The sequence below is a fragment of the Monodelphis domestica genome, chromosome 8 (assembly GCF_027887165.1).
Source record: "Monodelphis domestica isolate mMonDom1 chromosome 8, mMonDom1.pri, whole genome shotgun sequence".
NCBI lineage: Eukaryota > Metazoa > Chordata > Mammalia > Didelphimorphia > Didelphidae > Monodelphis > Monodelphis domestica.
Genome location: NC_077234.1, coordinates 1,924,489 through 1,940,973, shown reverse-complemented (window position 1 = coordinate 1,940,973; position 16,485 = coordinate 1,924,489). Strand labels below are relative to the sequence as shown.

Sequence of the window (16,485 nt, the reverse complement as noted above, 5' to 3'; positions counted from 1 at the left end):
TGGGGCTGCGGAGAGCCCAGGGAGCAGGGGCGGACAGCCAGAGGAGCGCCCGTCGGGCTCTGTGCAGAGCCGGTTCCCCGGCCTTGGATCGCCCAGTGGACGGCCACTAGTCGAGGCTTCCCGCCCTAAGCTCGGTCCAGTTCTGGGAAGGCGCGAGGAGGGGAGGACGGAACCGCGGTTGGAGCCTCGTGGGCCGGAGTGGGGGAGAGCTAGGTCGGACACATTAGCGGCCGTTACTGCATAGCCGAGCGCTGAAATCCCTGGGCAGAAAGAAGCTGCGTGGCACCTCCCGGAACCCTCCTCGTCAGCGTCTGCGGGCGGGCGGGGCACCTGGCGCCCCCACCTCAGGGCGCTGCCCCTTGCGGAGTGGGGAGGGAAGGAGGGCGTCTGAGCCCTTGAGGGCAGAGGAGGGAGCTCCCCTCCCCCTCCCTCCCCGCTTCAGGTGGGGGCCAGGAGGGGGGGAGGGGGCAAGGAGAAGGCCCCGCCCCCCGCCGGGGCTACTTAAGGCGGCGGCGCGCGTAGCGGTCCCTTCACTTCGGGTTCGCTCCTCCGGAGAAGATGGGCGAGACGCTGCGGTGGCTCAAGAAGTTCCAGAGTGCCCTGATCCTGTTCGGCACGCCGCTGCTGCTGCTGCCCAGCGTGTTCTTCTTCCACCAGAAGGTGAAGCGCGGCCGGAGCCCGTGTCCTGAGGGCTTGGCGGGGCTGGGAGGGAGCCGGGGCCAGGGAAGATCCCTTTTTAAACGGCAGCGCGGCTCGCCGGGAGGACTGCGTGGAAGGCAAAAGGAGCGGCTCCGGTGGCAGGGCTGGGAGGCGGCATTCTACCGAGCGAGGCCGATCGGGGCCCCCTTCTGGGCTGGGTGGCGCTCGGGCTTCTCTCTCCTCTTCCTTTCTTCCTGCGGATCTCGTTCTCTCCCCGTCCGTGTGTCTGTCTGTCCGTCTCGCTGGCTCTCCCCCCCCCCCCCCCCAGCGTGTCTGTCTCTTCACTCGCCCCTCCCCGGCTCATTTGTTGGTCCGCTCTTACCCTTGGCAGCCCCCTTGGGCCCCCGAACCCCGCTCCAGGGCTCCGGATCTCCCTGGGAGCCCCAGGGCACTCCCTCCCCCTTGGGCTGCGCTCCGGGAAGGGGGAGAGGCTGGGCGGGAGAACTAACCCCGGGCTCCCGGAGCTGCCCGTCCTGAGGCTCCCTCCCGCCTCTGCGGCCCCCGGCATGCAGTGCGCAGCTCCATCACCCGCTCTTTGGCGAGGCTCAGGAGGGGTCCGAGTGCCGTCCTGGATGGGCCCCGGCGCTCTCGCCCCGCCCCCCAGCTTTACCCCGCCTGGCGGGGCGGGGCCTCTGGGGGGAGGGGAGTGCTTTGGTGCGCTGGAGCGGGCCGGCCGGCCGGGGTTGGGAGCCCGGAGCCAGGCGTGCGGGCGGGCGGGCGTGCCTCCTGGATTGGAGCCGCCAGGACTGGGGGAGGCCAGGTGTTGGGGTGTCCGGGAACTCCGAGTGTGCGGCCCGGCCAGAGGGCGCTTCCAGTGGAGCCGCGGCCCTCCCCCAGAAGAGGGGCTCTTCGTGCTCCAGGAGGCGGGGACTTCCTTCGCTAAGCCGCGGTCCCTCCCGCCGGCCGGGGACGCGGGAGGCCCGGAGGTGCCCTCGAGGGACACCGAGGCTGGGGACTTACCGCGCCGCCCAGCCCCGGTGGCGGCAGCCTTTTTTCCGATCCCACGGCGGGAGGGGCCTCTTTCCCGGCCGAGCGCATAGGCTGCCTGGCGGTGCCTCGATTTCCCCCGCCGGACCCACACGCACCGCGGGGCAGCGAGGCGCCAGCTCCTGCCCCTCCCTCCCCCGGTGCAGTTCGTGGGCTGGCTGAGGCTGGCTGAAGAGAGAAGTGGGAGAAGGCGAGGCGAGGAGAGCGCTGGCCCTCCTTTGTCCGAGAGGGGAGGGGCTGCCGCTGGACGCCGCTCTGCTTGCTTGCAGATGGTCCGCTGTGGCTTCGTCATCATCCTCATGGCCGTGTACTGGTGCACCGAGGTCATCCCCCTGCCTGTGACGTCCCTCTTTCCTGCCTTGCTTTTCCCTTTGTTCAAAGTCATGGAAGCCAAGCAGGTACGTCAGATTGGAGAGTTTGCTTTCCTTTGGGGGGGCACTTGGTGCCGCCCACCCCTGCCTCAGTGCCCTGTGGCTCAGAAAGGGGAACGCCAGAGGCACAAGGACTTGTCCAAGGTCTCTCCGATGGCAGATTCAGGGCAGGCTCCCGGGGAGCAGAAGTGCCATCCCTAGCCCTGGGCGCAGGCAGGAAGATGGACTCTCTGCTGCCCCCCAGGTGTGTGTCCAGTACATGAAGGACACCACGATGCTCTTCCTGGGGAGCCTGATCGTGGCCGTGGCCGTGGAACACTGGAACATTCACAAGAGGATCGCCCTGCGCACCCTCCTCTTGGTCGGAGTCGCCCCTGGCCTGTAGGCGCTCTTTCTCCTTTTCCGGGAGGGGGAGGGGACGGAGGCCGCAGAGGTCAGGGAGGCTGGCCGTGACTTGTCCCTCCTGCAGACTGATGATGGGCTTCATGAGCATCACGGCCTTCCTGTCCATGTGGATCAGCAACACGGCCTCCACGTCCATGATGGTGCCCATCGTGGAGGCTGTGCTGGAAGAGCTGAGGCTGATAGAGGACGAGGACCTGGGCTGCGCCTCCCCGGGCACCGTGGAGCTGTTGGTCAAGGACGACCCCGAGAGCCAGGCCTCGCTGGACCAAGCATCGGTCTGGACCAGCTCCAGGACGGGCCCAGAACAGACGTTCGCTGCCACGGAGGGTTTGGCCACTTGCTCTCCCCATCCCGGCCCTCCCCTCCCCCCGCCCGCTCCGGGACCAGCCGTGGCTGTGGATGGTGAGGCTGAGCCTCCCCCTGAGCCCAGCCTCCGGCCCGGAGGCTTCCGTGGGGGTGGGTTTGCCCTGGAGCTCGGGAGGGTCCCTCCTTCCCGTGGGGAGCCCCCGCCATCCTTGCTGAAATGAGGCTGGTGCCAGGGCAATCGCTGCCTTTCCTTCCAGGGGAAGGCCCGGGCGACAGAGGCGACAGGAAGGCCGAGAAGATGATGGAGAGGAAGAAGACGGCCAAGGCCCTGACGCTGTGTATCTGCTACGCGGCCACCATTGGCGGCACCGGGACCCTGACCGGGACCGGGCCCAACGTGGTCCTGGCCGGGCAGATGTACTCGTAAGTGGGCTTCCCTGGGCTCCCCGGCGTTAGGGCGCGGCCCCCCCAGGTCCCAGGGAGGCCAAGCTGACCCGGGCACGTTTTCCTGGCCACACTGGCACCAGGGATCCGGTCATGATACCAGGATGCTGATTGGCTACTGGCCTGGAAAGCTGGATTGGGTGGGCGGGTAGGAATGTCTTCCTCCCTGGGGGGGGGGGGGTCCTCTCCTGGCTCCTGGCTGTGCTGCTGAGGAGAGGAACTGCTAAGCTGGCTGGAAAAGGAGCCGCATGATGACCAAGGAGGAGCTCACAGCACAGAGAAGGAAGGCCGACCTGGCTTGCTTTCCTTGCCTTTTCTAAGTCTTGTCTTCTGTCTTAGAAGCAGTAAGGCAGAGGAGCGGGGAGGGCTAGGCAATGGGGGGGGGGAGTGACTTGCTTAGGGTCACACAGCTAGGAAGTGTCTGAGGCCAGATTTGAACCCAGGGCTGTCAAGTCTAGCAAGGGCCAGCTTGACAGACCATTTAGGGTTCCCGAAAGGCTGCAAGGAAAATGCTCCAGACCCAGTTGGCAATCAGGAGGCCTCGAGGTGCTCATAGCAATCAAAGGTACTTTACTGGTCATGTCAACATGGAAGTGTAGAAATCCCCACTTTACTTAGTTTAAAGGTAGAAAGCCCAGGTTTGGACCTTGTGACAGGAGAGTCCCCCCCTCCAAGGTCCCACTTTGCCAGACAATAGACAGCCACTTCAGCTTTGGCGCAGTAGGTAGCGCATCAGTCTCCCAAGCTGAAGGTCCTGAGTTCAATCCTGGGAAGGAGGGTGTGATATACTGGGAGAGGCTTCTGGAGACAAAAGAGCTACTTGACTAAGCATGGGATGCTGCCTCCCACCTGAAGTGGATGTCCATTGTCTGGCGAAGTGGTACCTTCCCTGGCGGGGGGGGGGGGGGGGGGGGGGAGACTCTCCTGTGACAAGGTCCAAACCTGGGCTTTCTACCTTTAAACTAAGTAAACTGGGGATTTCTACACTTCCATGTTGACAGTCACCTATAGCATTTTCGAGAGAAAGTGATGCAGGTAAGGGATTAGGTAAGCTTTTCACATTCATCGTTCTCTTGCAGTACACTTAGTTTACCTCATCGAATCTAAACAGAGTTTTCTATAGGCTGATCAATTAACATGTCGTGTGTGACCATGCAGCCCAATGTAAAGGATAATTTTATAGTTGTGACTTAAAATCTAAATTGATTGGTCACCAGGGAAAAATCCCAACTAAAATACCCAAGTCAGCTGGAAATTTATGGTGATTTTAATTAATATAGAGGAAAGAAATTAAGAAAGAGAGGGAGAGAGAGGAAAAGAGTTAATTTAAACTGCTCCAGATCAGGCTGAGCCAGGCAGGAGTTCAAGGCCTTGGCCAAGGGGGCCTCCCCTGAGAGCCAAGGGAAAGGGAGTCAGTCTTATCACTCACCACATGACCGCCTTAAAGAAACTGTCTGAGGGAGCTCTTCCAGGCTCGAGTTCCAGGACCGAACTCACACTCAGGCCTGCTCACAGGAAGTCACCAGCCAGATCCACCTCTCTGGGGAAAGAGCCCAAAGAGAAGAAGTGACGCAAAATATATGGATGGTTTAACATCACTTTCCTGCATCTCATCTGTACCAATGGTAGCTTCAGCTTGACTTAGGCCAGCCCAGCGATCTGTCAGCTGTTTTCTGCACATGTCTATCAAAGGCCATCCTCCTAAATACCAGAGAGTATTTTCATTGTTACAATCAGGAGATAGCTAAATCCAATCTTCACAATCCCCCCTGATGATCATTGGGAGACTAGTCTCCCCACTGATCATTTAACATAATCATCTTGTAGTCCTAAAGCACTTCTAACTACAGATGTACATAATATTCAGTTTCTAAGAGGAAATTACAATAATTAGATAGAAGAGGGAAATAGAAGCAAGACAGACAGCAAAACCAATTTTTTCTGGGCACATTGACAAAAACCAATTAGGAGGCAGTCCCCTTTTGCCATAAGAGTATACATTCAAATGTTCAATCAAACTTCATTTCAATCAACCACACCCAAATTTCATTCTGGATCTTCTTGATGTAGTGTGGATTTTCCAGCATATTTCTGCAACAATTCATTCTCTGGATTTAGGAGTTAGCAAGCTTCTTCCTTGAAGATCTTTTCTCGAACAAAATTAAATATCTTGAGATTTTTATTAAAATACAATCCCCCCCTGAAGTGGGGAGATTCAGTTCAGCTCAGGATGCAATGTTGAGTTATGGGGTCCTATGAATCAATTATCAAAAGAAGAGAAAAACCCCCAAAATATATAGAGAAAAAAATGGAAGAAAATTAAAATTTTGGTAGAAAGAAAAAATTCAAAATCAGAATCAAAATACTAAAATCTATGTATATAAAATGTTGAGTAAGCAAGAATACATAACAGGCCCTTGTACAGGTCCAATTTAAAGTAATTTCTATCCCACAAGTCTGTAGGACAGAATGCAGTAATATTTCACTTACCCATTTGCATCTAAGACTAAAGGAAGTTGCCATACTATTAAGAAGAAAAAGAACTAGAATTTTATTTTGATAAGGAAGTGTCATTCTAGTCTTCCAATGATCATTGGGGGCTTTGTGAAGATTGGATTTAGCTATCTCCTGATTGTAACAATGAAGATACTCTCTTTAACAAAATCAGTAATGTCTACTCCCAAACTTAAGGATCAAGTATCTAGGAGGATGGCCTTTGATAGACATGGAGAAAATGGCTGACAGACCCCTGGGCTGGCCTAAGTCAAGCTGAAGCTACCATTGGTACAGATGAGATGAAGGAAAGTGATATAAAACCTTTTGCATCACTTTCTCTCTTTGGGCTCTTTCCCCAGAGAGATGGATCTGGCTGGTGACTTCCTGTGAACAGGCCTGGGTGCAAGTTTGATCCTGGAACGTGAGTCTGGAGGAGCTCCCTCAGACAGTTTCTTTAAGGCGGTCATGTGGTGAGTGATAAGACTGACTCCCTTTCCCTTGGCTCTCAGGGGAGGCCCCCTTGGCCACGGCCTTGAACTCCTGCCTGGCTCAGCCTGATCTGGAGCAGTTTAAATTAACTCTTTTCCTCTCTCTTTCTTAATTTCTTTCCTCTATATTAATTAAAATCACCATAAATTTCCAGCTGACTTGGATATTTTATTTGGGATATCCCATGGTGACCAATAAATTAGTTTAGATTTAAGTCACAACCCTAAAAATATCTTTAACACCAAGTGCCCAGAGGAAATGGTTTACATCAGTGGGTCTTGTAAGAACATCTAGTTTCTGCAAAGTCCAGCAAGGTACAATGGGGAGGGTTTGAAACTTCAGGTGAGCTGAGGGGCTCTGGGCCCGACCAGCTAGACTATGGCTTTGATTTTCTTGGGCTCTGCTCTCACTGCTCTCTCCACAGCTTTGCTGAATGGAGTCTTTTCCAGAGCTTTGCTCCAATGGAAGGTCTCTGGTTGTCCCTACATTTATCAGTTAGGGAATCCTCCATATTCTGATCAACTGGACAACCTTCTCTGTACATTTGAGACAAGAGACCTTTCTCTGAGAAACAGCTGTCTCGAAAGCCTGCTCCTCCTCCAGTGTCTGCCTTCTGTCTTCCAATCTTGACGGCATTTCCTTTGACTTGTACAAAATCTTTTGAATTTAGAGTAATCAAAATGATTCATTCGACATCTCGATTTCTTACTTATTCACAAATTCTTTTCCATCAGTCTGACAGGGAATATGTGCCCTGGCCCTCTAGTTTTAATGATGGCTTCTCCCTCTGTCTGGGTCGGGTGTCCATTCTGACCGTATCTTGGCAAAAAGGGTGAACTATCGGCTTCTGCCTACTTTCTGCCAGTCTGCTTTCCACCTTTCCCAACAATTTTTACTAAACAGTGAATTCTTATCGGAAAAGCTTAAATCTTTATATTTCTCAAATACAAGATTGCTATAATTATGTACTACTGTGTATTTGAGCTCGACTCTGTTCCACTGATTGACCTTTCGATTTCTTAGCCAGTGCTCAAGAATTCTAAAAGCAGTCACTGTCTTATAATACTGGTTACAACTGGGTTCTGCTGGTCCTTCTTTTAACATTTTCTTCCATTAATTCCTTTGATATTCTTCATTCTTTGTTTTTCCAAATGAATTTTGTTACTATTTTTTTAGCTCAATAAAATAATTGGGGGGGGGGTGGCATTGAATCAGTCAATTCATTTAGGCAGAATGGTCATTTTTGTTACATTGGCTCTGCCCACCCCTGAACAGAGATTATCCAATCATCTAAATTATTATTACAGATTAAAGTATTAAATATTTAAAACAATCTTAAACATTTAAAAAAATCTTGAGGCCCAAATTCTCTCTCTCTCTCTCTGTCTGTCTCTGTCTGTCTCTCTCTCTGTCTCCCTCTCCCCCCCCTCTGTCTCTCTGTCTCTGTCTCTCTCTCTCCCTCTTTCTCTCCATTTCTCTCTGTCTCTGTCTCTCTCTCTGTGTCTCTGTGTCTCTCTGTCTCCCTCTCTCTCCCTCCCTCTCTCTGTCTCTGTCTCTTTTTCTCTCTCTGTCTCTCTGTCTCCATCTCTGTCTTTGTCTCTGTCTCTGTGTGTCTCTCTCTCCCTCTCTCTGTCTCTCTCACTCTCTGCCTCTGTCTCTCTCTGCCTCTCTCTCTCTCTCTCACTCTCTCTGTGCCTCTTTTTATCTCTCTCTGTCTCTCTCACTCTCTCTCTCTGTGTCTCTGTGTCTCTCTCTCTCCCCCTCTCTCTGTCTCCCTCTCTGTCTCCCTCTCTCTCTCTCTCTCTGCCTCTGTCTCTCTGTCTCTGTCTCTCTCTGTCTCTCCCCCCCCATCTCTCTCTCTCTCTCTCTCCCTCTTCTCCTCCTTTGCTGAGACAGTAAACAAACTAATATAGATTTATGTATATGTAAACAATATATAACATTCTTCCATATTAATCATTTTGTGGAAGAAAACTTGAATGAAAAAGATGAAGAAAGAAATCGAAATACAGCATGCTTCAGTTCTTTCTCTGAAAGCAGATGTCTTTTCCATAGTGAGTCCTTTGGGATTATCTCGGATCTTCACGGTTGTTCACCATATGATATTGCTGTCACTGTGCACATTGTTCTTCTGGTTCTGCTCACTTCACTTTGCATCAGTTCAAATAAGTCTTTCCAGGTGTTTCTGAGATACTCCTGTTCATTTCTTATGACACAATAATATTCCATCACAAGCACAAGCCACAATTTGTTCAGCCATTCATTCCCCAATAGGTGGACCGCGCCTCAGTTTCCAGTTGTTTGCCATCACAAAAAAGAGGGACTATAAATACTTTTGTACAAATAGGTCCTTTCCCTTTTCTTTGATCTCTTTGGGACACAGACTTACTAGTACTATTGCTGGGTCAAAGAGCATGCACAGTTTTATGGCCCTTTGGGCATGGTTCTAGATTGCTCCAGATTGCTAGGTTATATCAGTTTCTAGTTCCATCAACAGTGTATTAGTGTCTTATTTCTCCCACATCCCCTCCAGAACGTTTATCATTTTCCTTTTTAGTAATATTGGCCAGCCTGATAGGGGTGAGACAGTATCTTTGAGTTCTTTGAATGTGCATTGCTTTAATCAGGCGCGATTTGGAGTATATTTGCATAGGAACATTGTTTTGATTTTCTTATCTGAGAACTGACTGCCTGTTCTGATGTTTTGACCATTCACCAATCGGAGAGTGACTTGTATTCCTAGAAGTTCTCTCTCCATTTGAGCAATGAGGCCTTTGTCAGAGACCTGTAAGATTTCCCCCAGATTTTTGTTTCCCTTCTAACCTTGGTTACATTGTTTTGTTTTGTTTTGTTTATACAAAAGCTTTTTAATTTGCTGTAATAAAAATTTTCCTTCTCATGATGTTCTCTCTCTTGTCTTTTCCCTTCTCTGTAGGTCTATTCCAGGCTCCTCCCATTTGCTTGCAGTATCATCCTTCACTTCTAGATCATGTAGGCTTTTGGACTTTATCTTGGTGTATGGTACGAGGTGTTGGTCTGTGCCTAGTTTCTGCCCTACTGTTTTTCAGTTTGCCAGCAGTTTGGGTCAAATGGTGAAGTCTTCTCCCCAAAGCTGGGTTCTTTGGGTTCATTTAACACTAGGAAACTATCATCATTTACTACTGTGTGCTGATTACCAAATCTCTTCCATTGTCCCACTACTTCCTTCGAACCTTTGGCATGCGTGCCAGAGAGGGCACTCAGAGCCCTCTCTGTAGGCACACAGGCTGTTGCCCCAGCAGAGAGTTCACCAGAGTTCATTACTAGAAAGCGGGATAGGGTGGGGGTGGGGGTGGGGCTGGGCTTCCCCCTCCCCCTCCCCTGAGGACATTTCACATGCCCTGTCCCTCTAAAAGGTTCACCATCACTGCATTACTCTGCCTCTTGGCTGGTACCAGATTGTTTTGGTAATTGCCATTTAAGAATACAGTTTGAGGTCCGGTACAGCTTCACATTTTTTTGTCATCAACTCCCTCGATCCTCTTGGTCTTTTGTTCTTCCAGATGAATTTTTTTTCCAGCTCTATGAAATAATTTTTGGTGGTGTGATTGGTGTGGCACTGAGTAGGTGCATTAATTTTGGTAGAATTGTCATTTTTTTATTCTAGCGCTCCAGCACGTGCGCGCGCACACACACACACACAGGAGTAATGAATGTTTTTCCATGTTAGATCTGACCTTATTTGTGTGGAAAATGTTTCAGAGTTGTGCTCAGGTGGTTCTTTCCCCCCCTTAAAATTTCCTCCTTTCTTCCTTTTAGTCACATATGGAAACAGTTGTGGACGATTGTTTTCGGACATTTTGGGGTTCGTGTTTTCTCCCTCCCTGCACCTCCGCGGTGAATAGTCAGAAACAGGTTCTACCAGCACTTTCTTGCAATATCTATTTCCATGTTGCGCATGTCAAGATAGAAGACACACATGACAGGCACCAAAAGCCGTCTCAGGGTTCGTGTAATTGTTGGCTTTGTCTTGGCAGACGCCCAAGCATTTGATGTTGTCGCTAGTTATTGAAACGCGGGATTTCTCCTTCTCTGGCTGGCGGGATTTTGTGTGGGTCTCTTTGATATCCTGCCGCTTCGTTCATTGTTTTGATTCGTTTGTGGCTGATTCTCTAACTAGATCCTCTTATGGCTGGAAAGAGTGACAGCTTTCTTTGTTGCCCGTTTTAGTACCTGCAGCTTCTGCTTCTTCTCTCACTGCTCTGGCTGCCCTGTCCAGGGCCCCCTTGCGGCCCTCCTGATCTTACTGGAAAGGCTTCTAGTCTCTGGCCACGGCGGAGAATGCTCGCTGCTGCTTCTGGATAGACGCCATCCCCGTTTTAAGGAAAGCTCCCTCCGTTCCAGTGTTCTCCGCTGTTGGCTTTAGAGCTAGAAAGGAAGAGCTTTGTCTGCACCTCGCGAGATAGCCACATGGCACGTGGTTTCTGTTGGGTTCGCTACTGAGGCAGTCAGTCCTGCTGGGAGTTTTCCTAATATTGAGCCATCTGTGCATTCCTGGTGCAAAACACACCTCTCTGGTCATGGCGGGCGTCCACATGCTGTCGCCCTTTCACGTCCCTGCTAGTACGCTGTTGGACACGTCACATCACTCTGCTGGGGAGATCGTTTCATAGCTTCGCTTCCTTGCTTTTGCTCTTCCTGGCATCACCAAATTTGGGCCATAAAGTGAATTCTTTGCCCATTTTAAACTATAGTATTGGAATCAATGGTTCTTTGGGTGTTTGCTAGAGTCCATCTGGTCCTGGGCTTCTCCAGAGAGAATTCATTTTTGGCTTGTTCCATTTCTTTTTTGGAGATGGGATTGCTTGGGTTCTTGTCCTCCACTGTTACTCTGGGCAATCGGTACTTAAAAACGTTCTTCTATTTCACTTGGATTGTCAGCTGTATTGGTAGGTAGTTGGGCAAAGTAACTCACGAGAATTGTCTCCTTTTTGAGATTCTCTTTAATGAAATTATTGATTGTTTCTATGACGTGTTTTTTGACCTGTTCATTCTTTAGGATTAGATGAAGTTTCCAAGTAATTTTTAGTCTTTCTGGAGCAGTTTTTTTGCACTATAGTCTGAAAGGGATGCCCTTGGTATTTCTGCTTTTCTGCATGTGACTAGGAAGTTATTTTACTCTATCATATGGCCAATTTTTGTGAAGGTGCCATATACTGCTGAGAAAATGGCGTATTCCTTTCTATTCCCTTCTCTCCAGGAGTCTAGCATGTCAAAACTTTCTAAAATTCCGTTTACCTCCTTAACATCTTTCTTGTTTATTTTTTGGTTGGGTTCATCTAGCCCCAAGAGGAAAAGGCTAAGAGCCCCACTAGCATAGCTTTACTATTTCCTCCTCTAATTCAGCCAACTCTTCCTTTAGGAATTTGGATGCTATGCTACTTGGTGCATATGTTTAGTACTGATTTTACTTCTTTGTCTATGATACAATTTATCAAGATGTAATTTCCTTATCTATTTTAGTTAGATAAATGTTTACTTTTGCTTTGTGGTCATGATGCTACCCCTGCTGTTTTTTTTTTGTTTGTTTTTTTTACTTTAGCTGAAGCATAAGAGATTTTGCTCTAGCCCCTTGCCTTTGCTCTGTATGTCTTCCTGCTTTAAATGTGTGGGTTTTTTTAACCTTTACTGTCTATCTTAGAATCAACACTGTGTATTGGCTGCAAGGCAGAAAATAGGTAAAGGCTAGGCAATGGGAGTCAAGTGATTTGCCCAGGGTCACGCAGATAGACAATATATGAAGTCACATTTGAACCCAGGACTTCTCAACTCTAGGCTTGGCTCTCAATCCACTGAGCCATCTAGCTGCCTCCAAATGTGTTTCTTGAAGATAGCATATTGTGGGACTCTGGTTTTTAATTCACTGTTATCCTCTTACATTTTATGGGTGAGTTCATTCCATTCACATTCACAGTTATTATTACTAACTATGCATTTCCCTCCATTCTTATTTCCCCCTGTTTATCGCATCCTTCTCTTTTCTTATTTCCCTTCTCCTCCTACTTCCCAATGGAGTAAGTTGGGTTTCTATAGCCTGCTGAGTGTGGATGTTATTCCCTCTTTGAGGATCCCTCTGATGAGGATATGGTTCAAGCATTGCTAGCCACTCACTATCTTCTCTTCCATTATATTGACTCTTCTTATGAGATACTTCCCTATAACCCTGTCCTTTTCTCTTCTCCCTATGTTTTCCTCTTTCTTGTCCCTTAATTTTTTTGGGTATCATCCCATCCTATTCAACTTACTCCCTTCCTTCTGTTTATACCCTTCCTTGCCACCTGAATAGTGATAAAAGTTTTTTAAGTATCTTAAATATTTCCATACATATATCAAGTACCTTAATTATTATCTTCCCATGAATCAATATAACTATTGAATTCATTAAGTTTCCACTTTTTATGCTTCTCTTGAGTGTCAAATTTAATTGTGGAATTTTCATTTCAGTCCTGGTCTTTTTGTCAAGAATGGCTGGAAGTCTTTTGTTCCATTAAATATCTATTCATCTCTGCCCTCTGCCCCGAAGATTATGCTCAGTTTCACTGGATAAATGAGTCTTGATTGTAATCTTAGTTCCTTTCCCTTTTGGAATATAGTATTTCATGCCTTTTGGTTTTCTGATGTAGAAGCTGCTAAGTCCTGTGTAATCCTGTCTGTGGCTCCATGATATTTGAATTATTTTCTGCTGGCTGCTTGTGATACTTTTCCCTTGCCTTGGTATTTCTGGAAATGGGCTACAATAGTCCTGGAATGCTTCTTTATTTTGGGAGCCCCTTCAGTATTTGATCAGTGAATTCTTTCAATTTCTATTACCCCATATCTGGGCAATTTTCCCTGATGACATCTTGTAATATGGTGTCAGATGCTTTTTTTTGATCATGGCTTTCAGTATTCCAGTGATTCTTAGATTATGTCTTCTGGATCTATTTGCCAAATCATTTGTTTTCTAGTGAGATATTTCAGATTTTCTTCTATTTTTTTTCATTCTTCTGCTTTTGTTTTATTGTTTCCTGATATCTTATGGAGTCATTAGGTTCCATTTGTCCAGTTCTAATTTTTAGGAAGTTATTTTTTTCCTTGAACGTTTGTGCTTCCCTTTTCATTTGGTCAATTCTACTTGTTAAGAAGTTGTTTACCTCAGTGGATTTTTTTGTGACTTCCTTTTCATTTGGCCCATTAAAGTTTTTAGGAAGTTGTTTTCTTCATTGAATTTTCTCCATACGATGCTAACTCTTTCTGTCAGTTCTCTCATTATTTGATTTTTTAAACTTATTTCCCAGTTCTTCCCAGATTTCTTTTGGGGCTTGACACCTCTTCATACTTTCCTTACAGGGTTCTTATGTTTCTGTTTTGTCACTGTTTTCATCTAAGTTTGTATTTGATTTTCCCCTGTCACCAAAGAAACTTTCAAAGGTCAGGTTTTTCCCTTTGTCTTTTGCTTATTTTTCTAGGATTTTTTTTCATTACCATGCCTATATGTTCAAGTTCTGTTCTGCCCCTAGGGTAGAGGGAGAGCTATTCTAAGCTTGCAGTATAGTCTGCTCTGGTGCTAGCGGTAGGATTGGCTGCCTTTAGGAGTTACTATGTATACTTCAAGGGGGTTGCTTGACTGACTTACTGTGGGGGCACTTGCAGCTATCTTGTCCAGCTTGATTCTCTTTCCCCTGCTGCTGATTCCCCACACATCTTGTACACTAAGCTGGTTCCTGCTCTGCCAGTTCCACTGGTGCTATATGTATTGGGCTGGTCCAATTAATTTTTAGTCTGGTTTTCCATGTTCCCTTATTCAATGTTATTTTTATTGCATTCTGATCTGTTTTTGTAAAGGTCCCATATACCACAGAGAAAAAGATATATTTCTTTCTGTTCCTGTTCAGTTCTCTCCAGATGTCTATCATAGCTAACTTATCTAAAATATTATTCATCTGTATATGACTTCTTTCTTCTTTGTTTTTTCATTAAATTTAGCTAGTTTGGAGAGGAGAAATTTTGTGTCCTCCACTATTATAGTTTTGCTAACTATTTAGAATTCATTTAGCTTTTCCTTTAAAAATTGTGGATGCTATAGCATTTGATGCATATAGATTTATATTGATATTACTTCATTATCTAAGGTACCTTTTAACATGATGTATTTTCCCAGTTTATTTCTTTTTAATTCAATCTATTTTAATTTCAACTTTATCTGAAAAAATGATTGCTACCCCTGCTTTGTTTGCATCAGCTAAAGCATAATACATTCTAACACATATAAATCCTATAGCCCTTCTCTGTACACTTTGTGAGTCACTTATTTTTAAAGCTGTTCTTTGTAACAGCATATTGCTGGATTCTGGGTTTTGATCTATGCTGCTCTCCATTTCTGTTTTGTGGGTGAGTTCAGCCCATTCACATTCAACGTTATCATTCCTAGTTGTAAATTTCCCTGCATCCTTCCCCCTCACGGTTTATCATCTCCCTTTCTTTTTACCCTATTTCTTTTCAGACATCTCATTCACTTCTGACCACCATTTCCCTAACCCTCGCCCCTCCTGAGGCCCTTGCTCGTCCTGTTCCCTTGCCTCCCTCTTTTTGAATCTACAGCATCTTGATTTTGAATGCATTACGGAGCAGTAAACAAGATGTTAGCCTAAACCCAATTTCCAAATGGCTGCTTTCCCAGAAAATACTGTCAGTGAGAGACTTCTTTCCTCAGTAATTTATGTCTTGAGGTTTGCTGAAATTTTTAAAAGTCTTACATTTTGTTTTGAATAAATCTCTGCATTCTGCCCCAAATTCTAGCACCGTATCTTGGACAGCCCATCGGACATTAGTCTAAGGAGCGTCTCAGACGTGGGGAAAGCGCGTCCAAGATTGGGTTTCTGGAGGGAATAAAAGAGGCCGAGTCGACTGTTCCTTTTCTGAGGTCCAGATGGAAGAGGCATCCCCTCCTAGTTCATCTGAAACGAATCTGGGGGCCCCCGATGGCGCGTGAGATCAAAGCGCCTTTGAGATGACACAGCCGCCATGTTGGGCCCAATGATAAGCAGGCTTCAGGGAGGTGACCACCTCGGTCCCTCCACCTCCTGGGAAGGCCAGTGGTTGGCTGGAGGACGTTCAGAGGAGGCAGTTAGAGGGTCACGACGACATGGGGGGATTTCGGCCAAGACCACCACTGCTCAGCTTCCTCCAGGAAAGCACCGACTGTGCTAAACTGAATAAGTATCAAGGGAAAAATGACACAAATGGGAGGCAGTGCGGTGGCTCAGGGGATAGAAAGCCAGGCCTAGAGACGGGAGGTCCTGGGTTCCAATCTGGCCTCAGCCACTTCTCAGCTGAGTGACCCTGGGCAAGTCACTTGTCCCCCATGGCCTAGCCCTGACCGCTCTTCTGCCTTGGAGCCAACACACAGTGTTGCTTCTAAGACAGAAGGAGTCAGAAGTATTGAGGCAGCTACAACGGATCATTGGTCACCTCCTGAAAAGAACCCTAAAGAAGAGGTCCTGGGAAGGTCTTGGGCCTGGAGGTGTCCGGGAAGGAGGCCGAGTACCGGGCCTCCTCCTCAAGCTGGGATTCCACAAGACAAGCAGCTTCTCCCAGACCCCAGAAGGGATTGGGGGACATTCACTGGAAAGGCAAAGAAGGGAGGATTCCAGGCCAGAATAGGGGCTGCCCACCTCCTCCCCCACCCCGGAGGCTGGAAAGAGGCCAGAAAAGCGGGCTCATTGGGAGAGGTTGGGTGGGGCCCAGAGGAGGCCAAGGGCTCATCCAGGGTCTGCTGCTCATCTTAAGGATGAGAGAAGCCAGGCCAACGAGATCAAGTGACTCGCCCAGGGTCACGTCGCTAGAAAATGGTCAAAGTGGGATTTGAACTCGGGACCACGAGTCTTTCTGATCCCAGACTTGGCAGCCCCCAAAGGGCCTAGCAGTAGAAATAGGGCCAGTAAGGGCTACAGAAGAAGCCCAGGCCGCCGGGCCAGGAGGGTACTAGAGCTGCCCGCCTGCTTTCTGGCATAAGTAGGCACTGCGGAAGGAGCCTCGGCGGCGGCTTCCAGGCTCCTCCAGGCCGCTTCTGCTGGGTGGATGCCGATGCTCTTTTGTCAGGCCCGAACAAGATTTCTCCCCAGCCAGGGAGGGCTGCCCCTCCCCCAAGCGGCCTGGGCCCACGCGGGCCTCTCCCTCCCCTCTCCAGGCTGTTCCCCAACAACGGAGACGTGATCAACTTCGCCTCCTGGATGAGCTTCGCCTTCCCCAACATGGTTTTCATGCTCCT

The 16,485-nt window shown here is 48.5% G+C and overlaps 1 protein-coding gene across 4 annotated transcripts in view; it reads left to right on the top strand.

The window, feature by feature from the left end:
- The first annotated feature begins 446 nt into the window (after positions 1 to 446).
- The window catches only part of SLC13A5 (solute carrier family 13 member 5), a 27,431-nt gene continuing 11,392 nt past the window's right edge, over positions 447 to 16,485 (top strand). Inside the window, exons 1-6 of one of the 4 annotated variants that reach the window (XM_056806924.1) lie at positions 447 to 660; positions 1,956 to 2,084; positions 2,302 to 2,438; positions 2,527 to 2,864; positions 3,026 to 3,191; positions 16,405 to 16,485. The exon at positions 16,405 to 16,485 is cut by the window's right edge and continues 42 nt beyond it. In XM_056806924.1, coding sequence (XP_056662902.1) covers positions 559 to 660; positions 1,956 to 2,084; positions 2,302 to 2,438; positions 2,527 to 2,864; positions 3,026 to 3,191; positions 16,405 to 16,485 — 953 coding nt within the window. In that variant the 5' untranslated portion in view covers positions 447 to 558. The remainder of the gene's footprint in view (positions 661 to 1,955; positions 2,085 to 2,301; positions 2,439 to 2,526; positions 2,865 to 3,025; positions 3,192 to 16,404) is intronic. The other 3 variants (XM_056806922.1, XM_056806925.1, XM_056806923.1) reach the window with 3 other exon arrangements.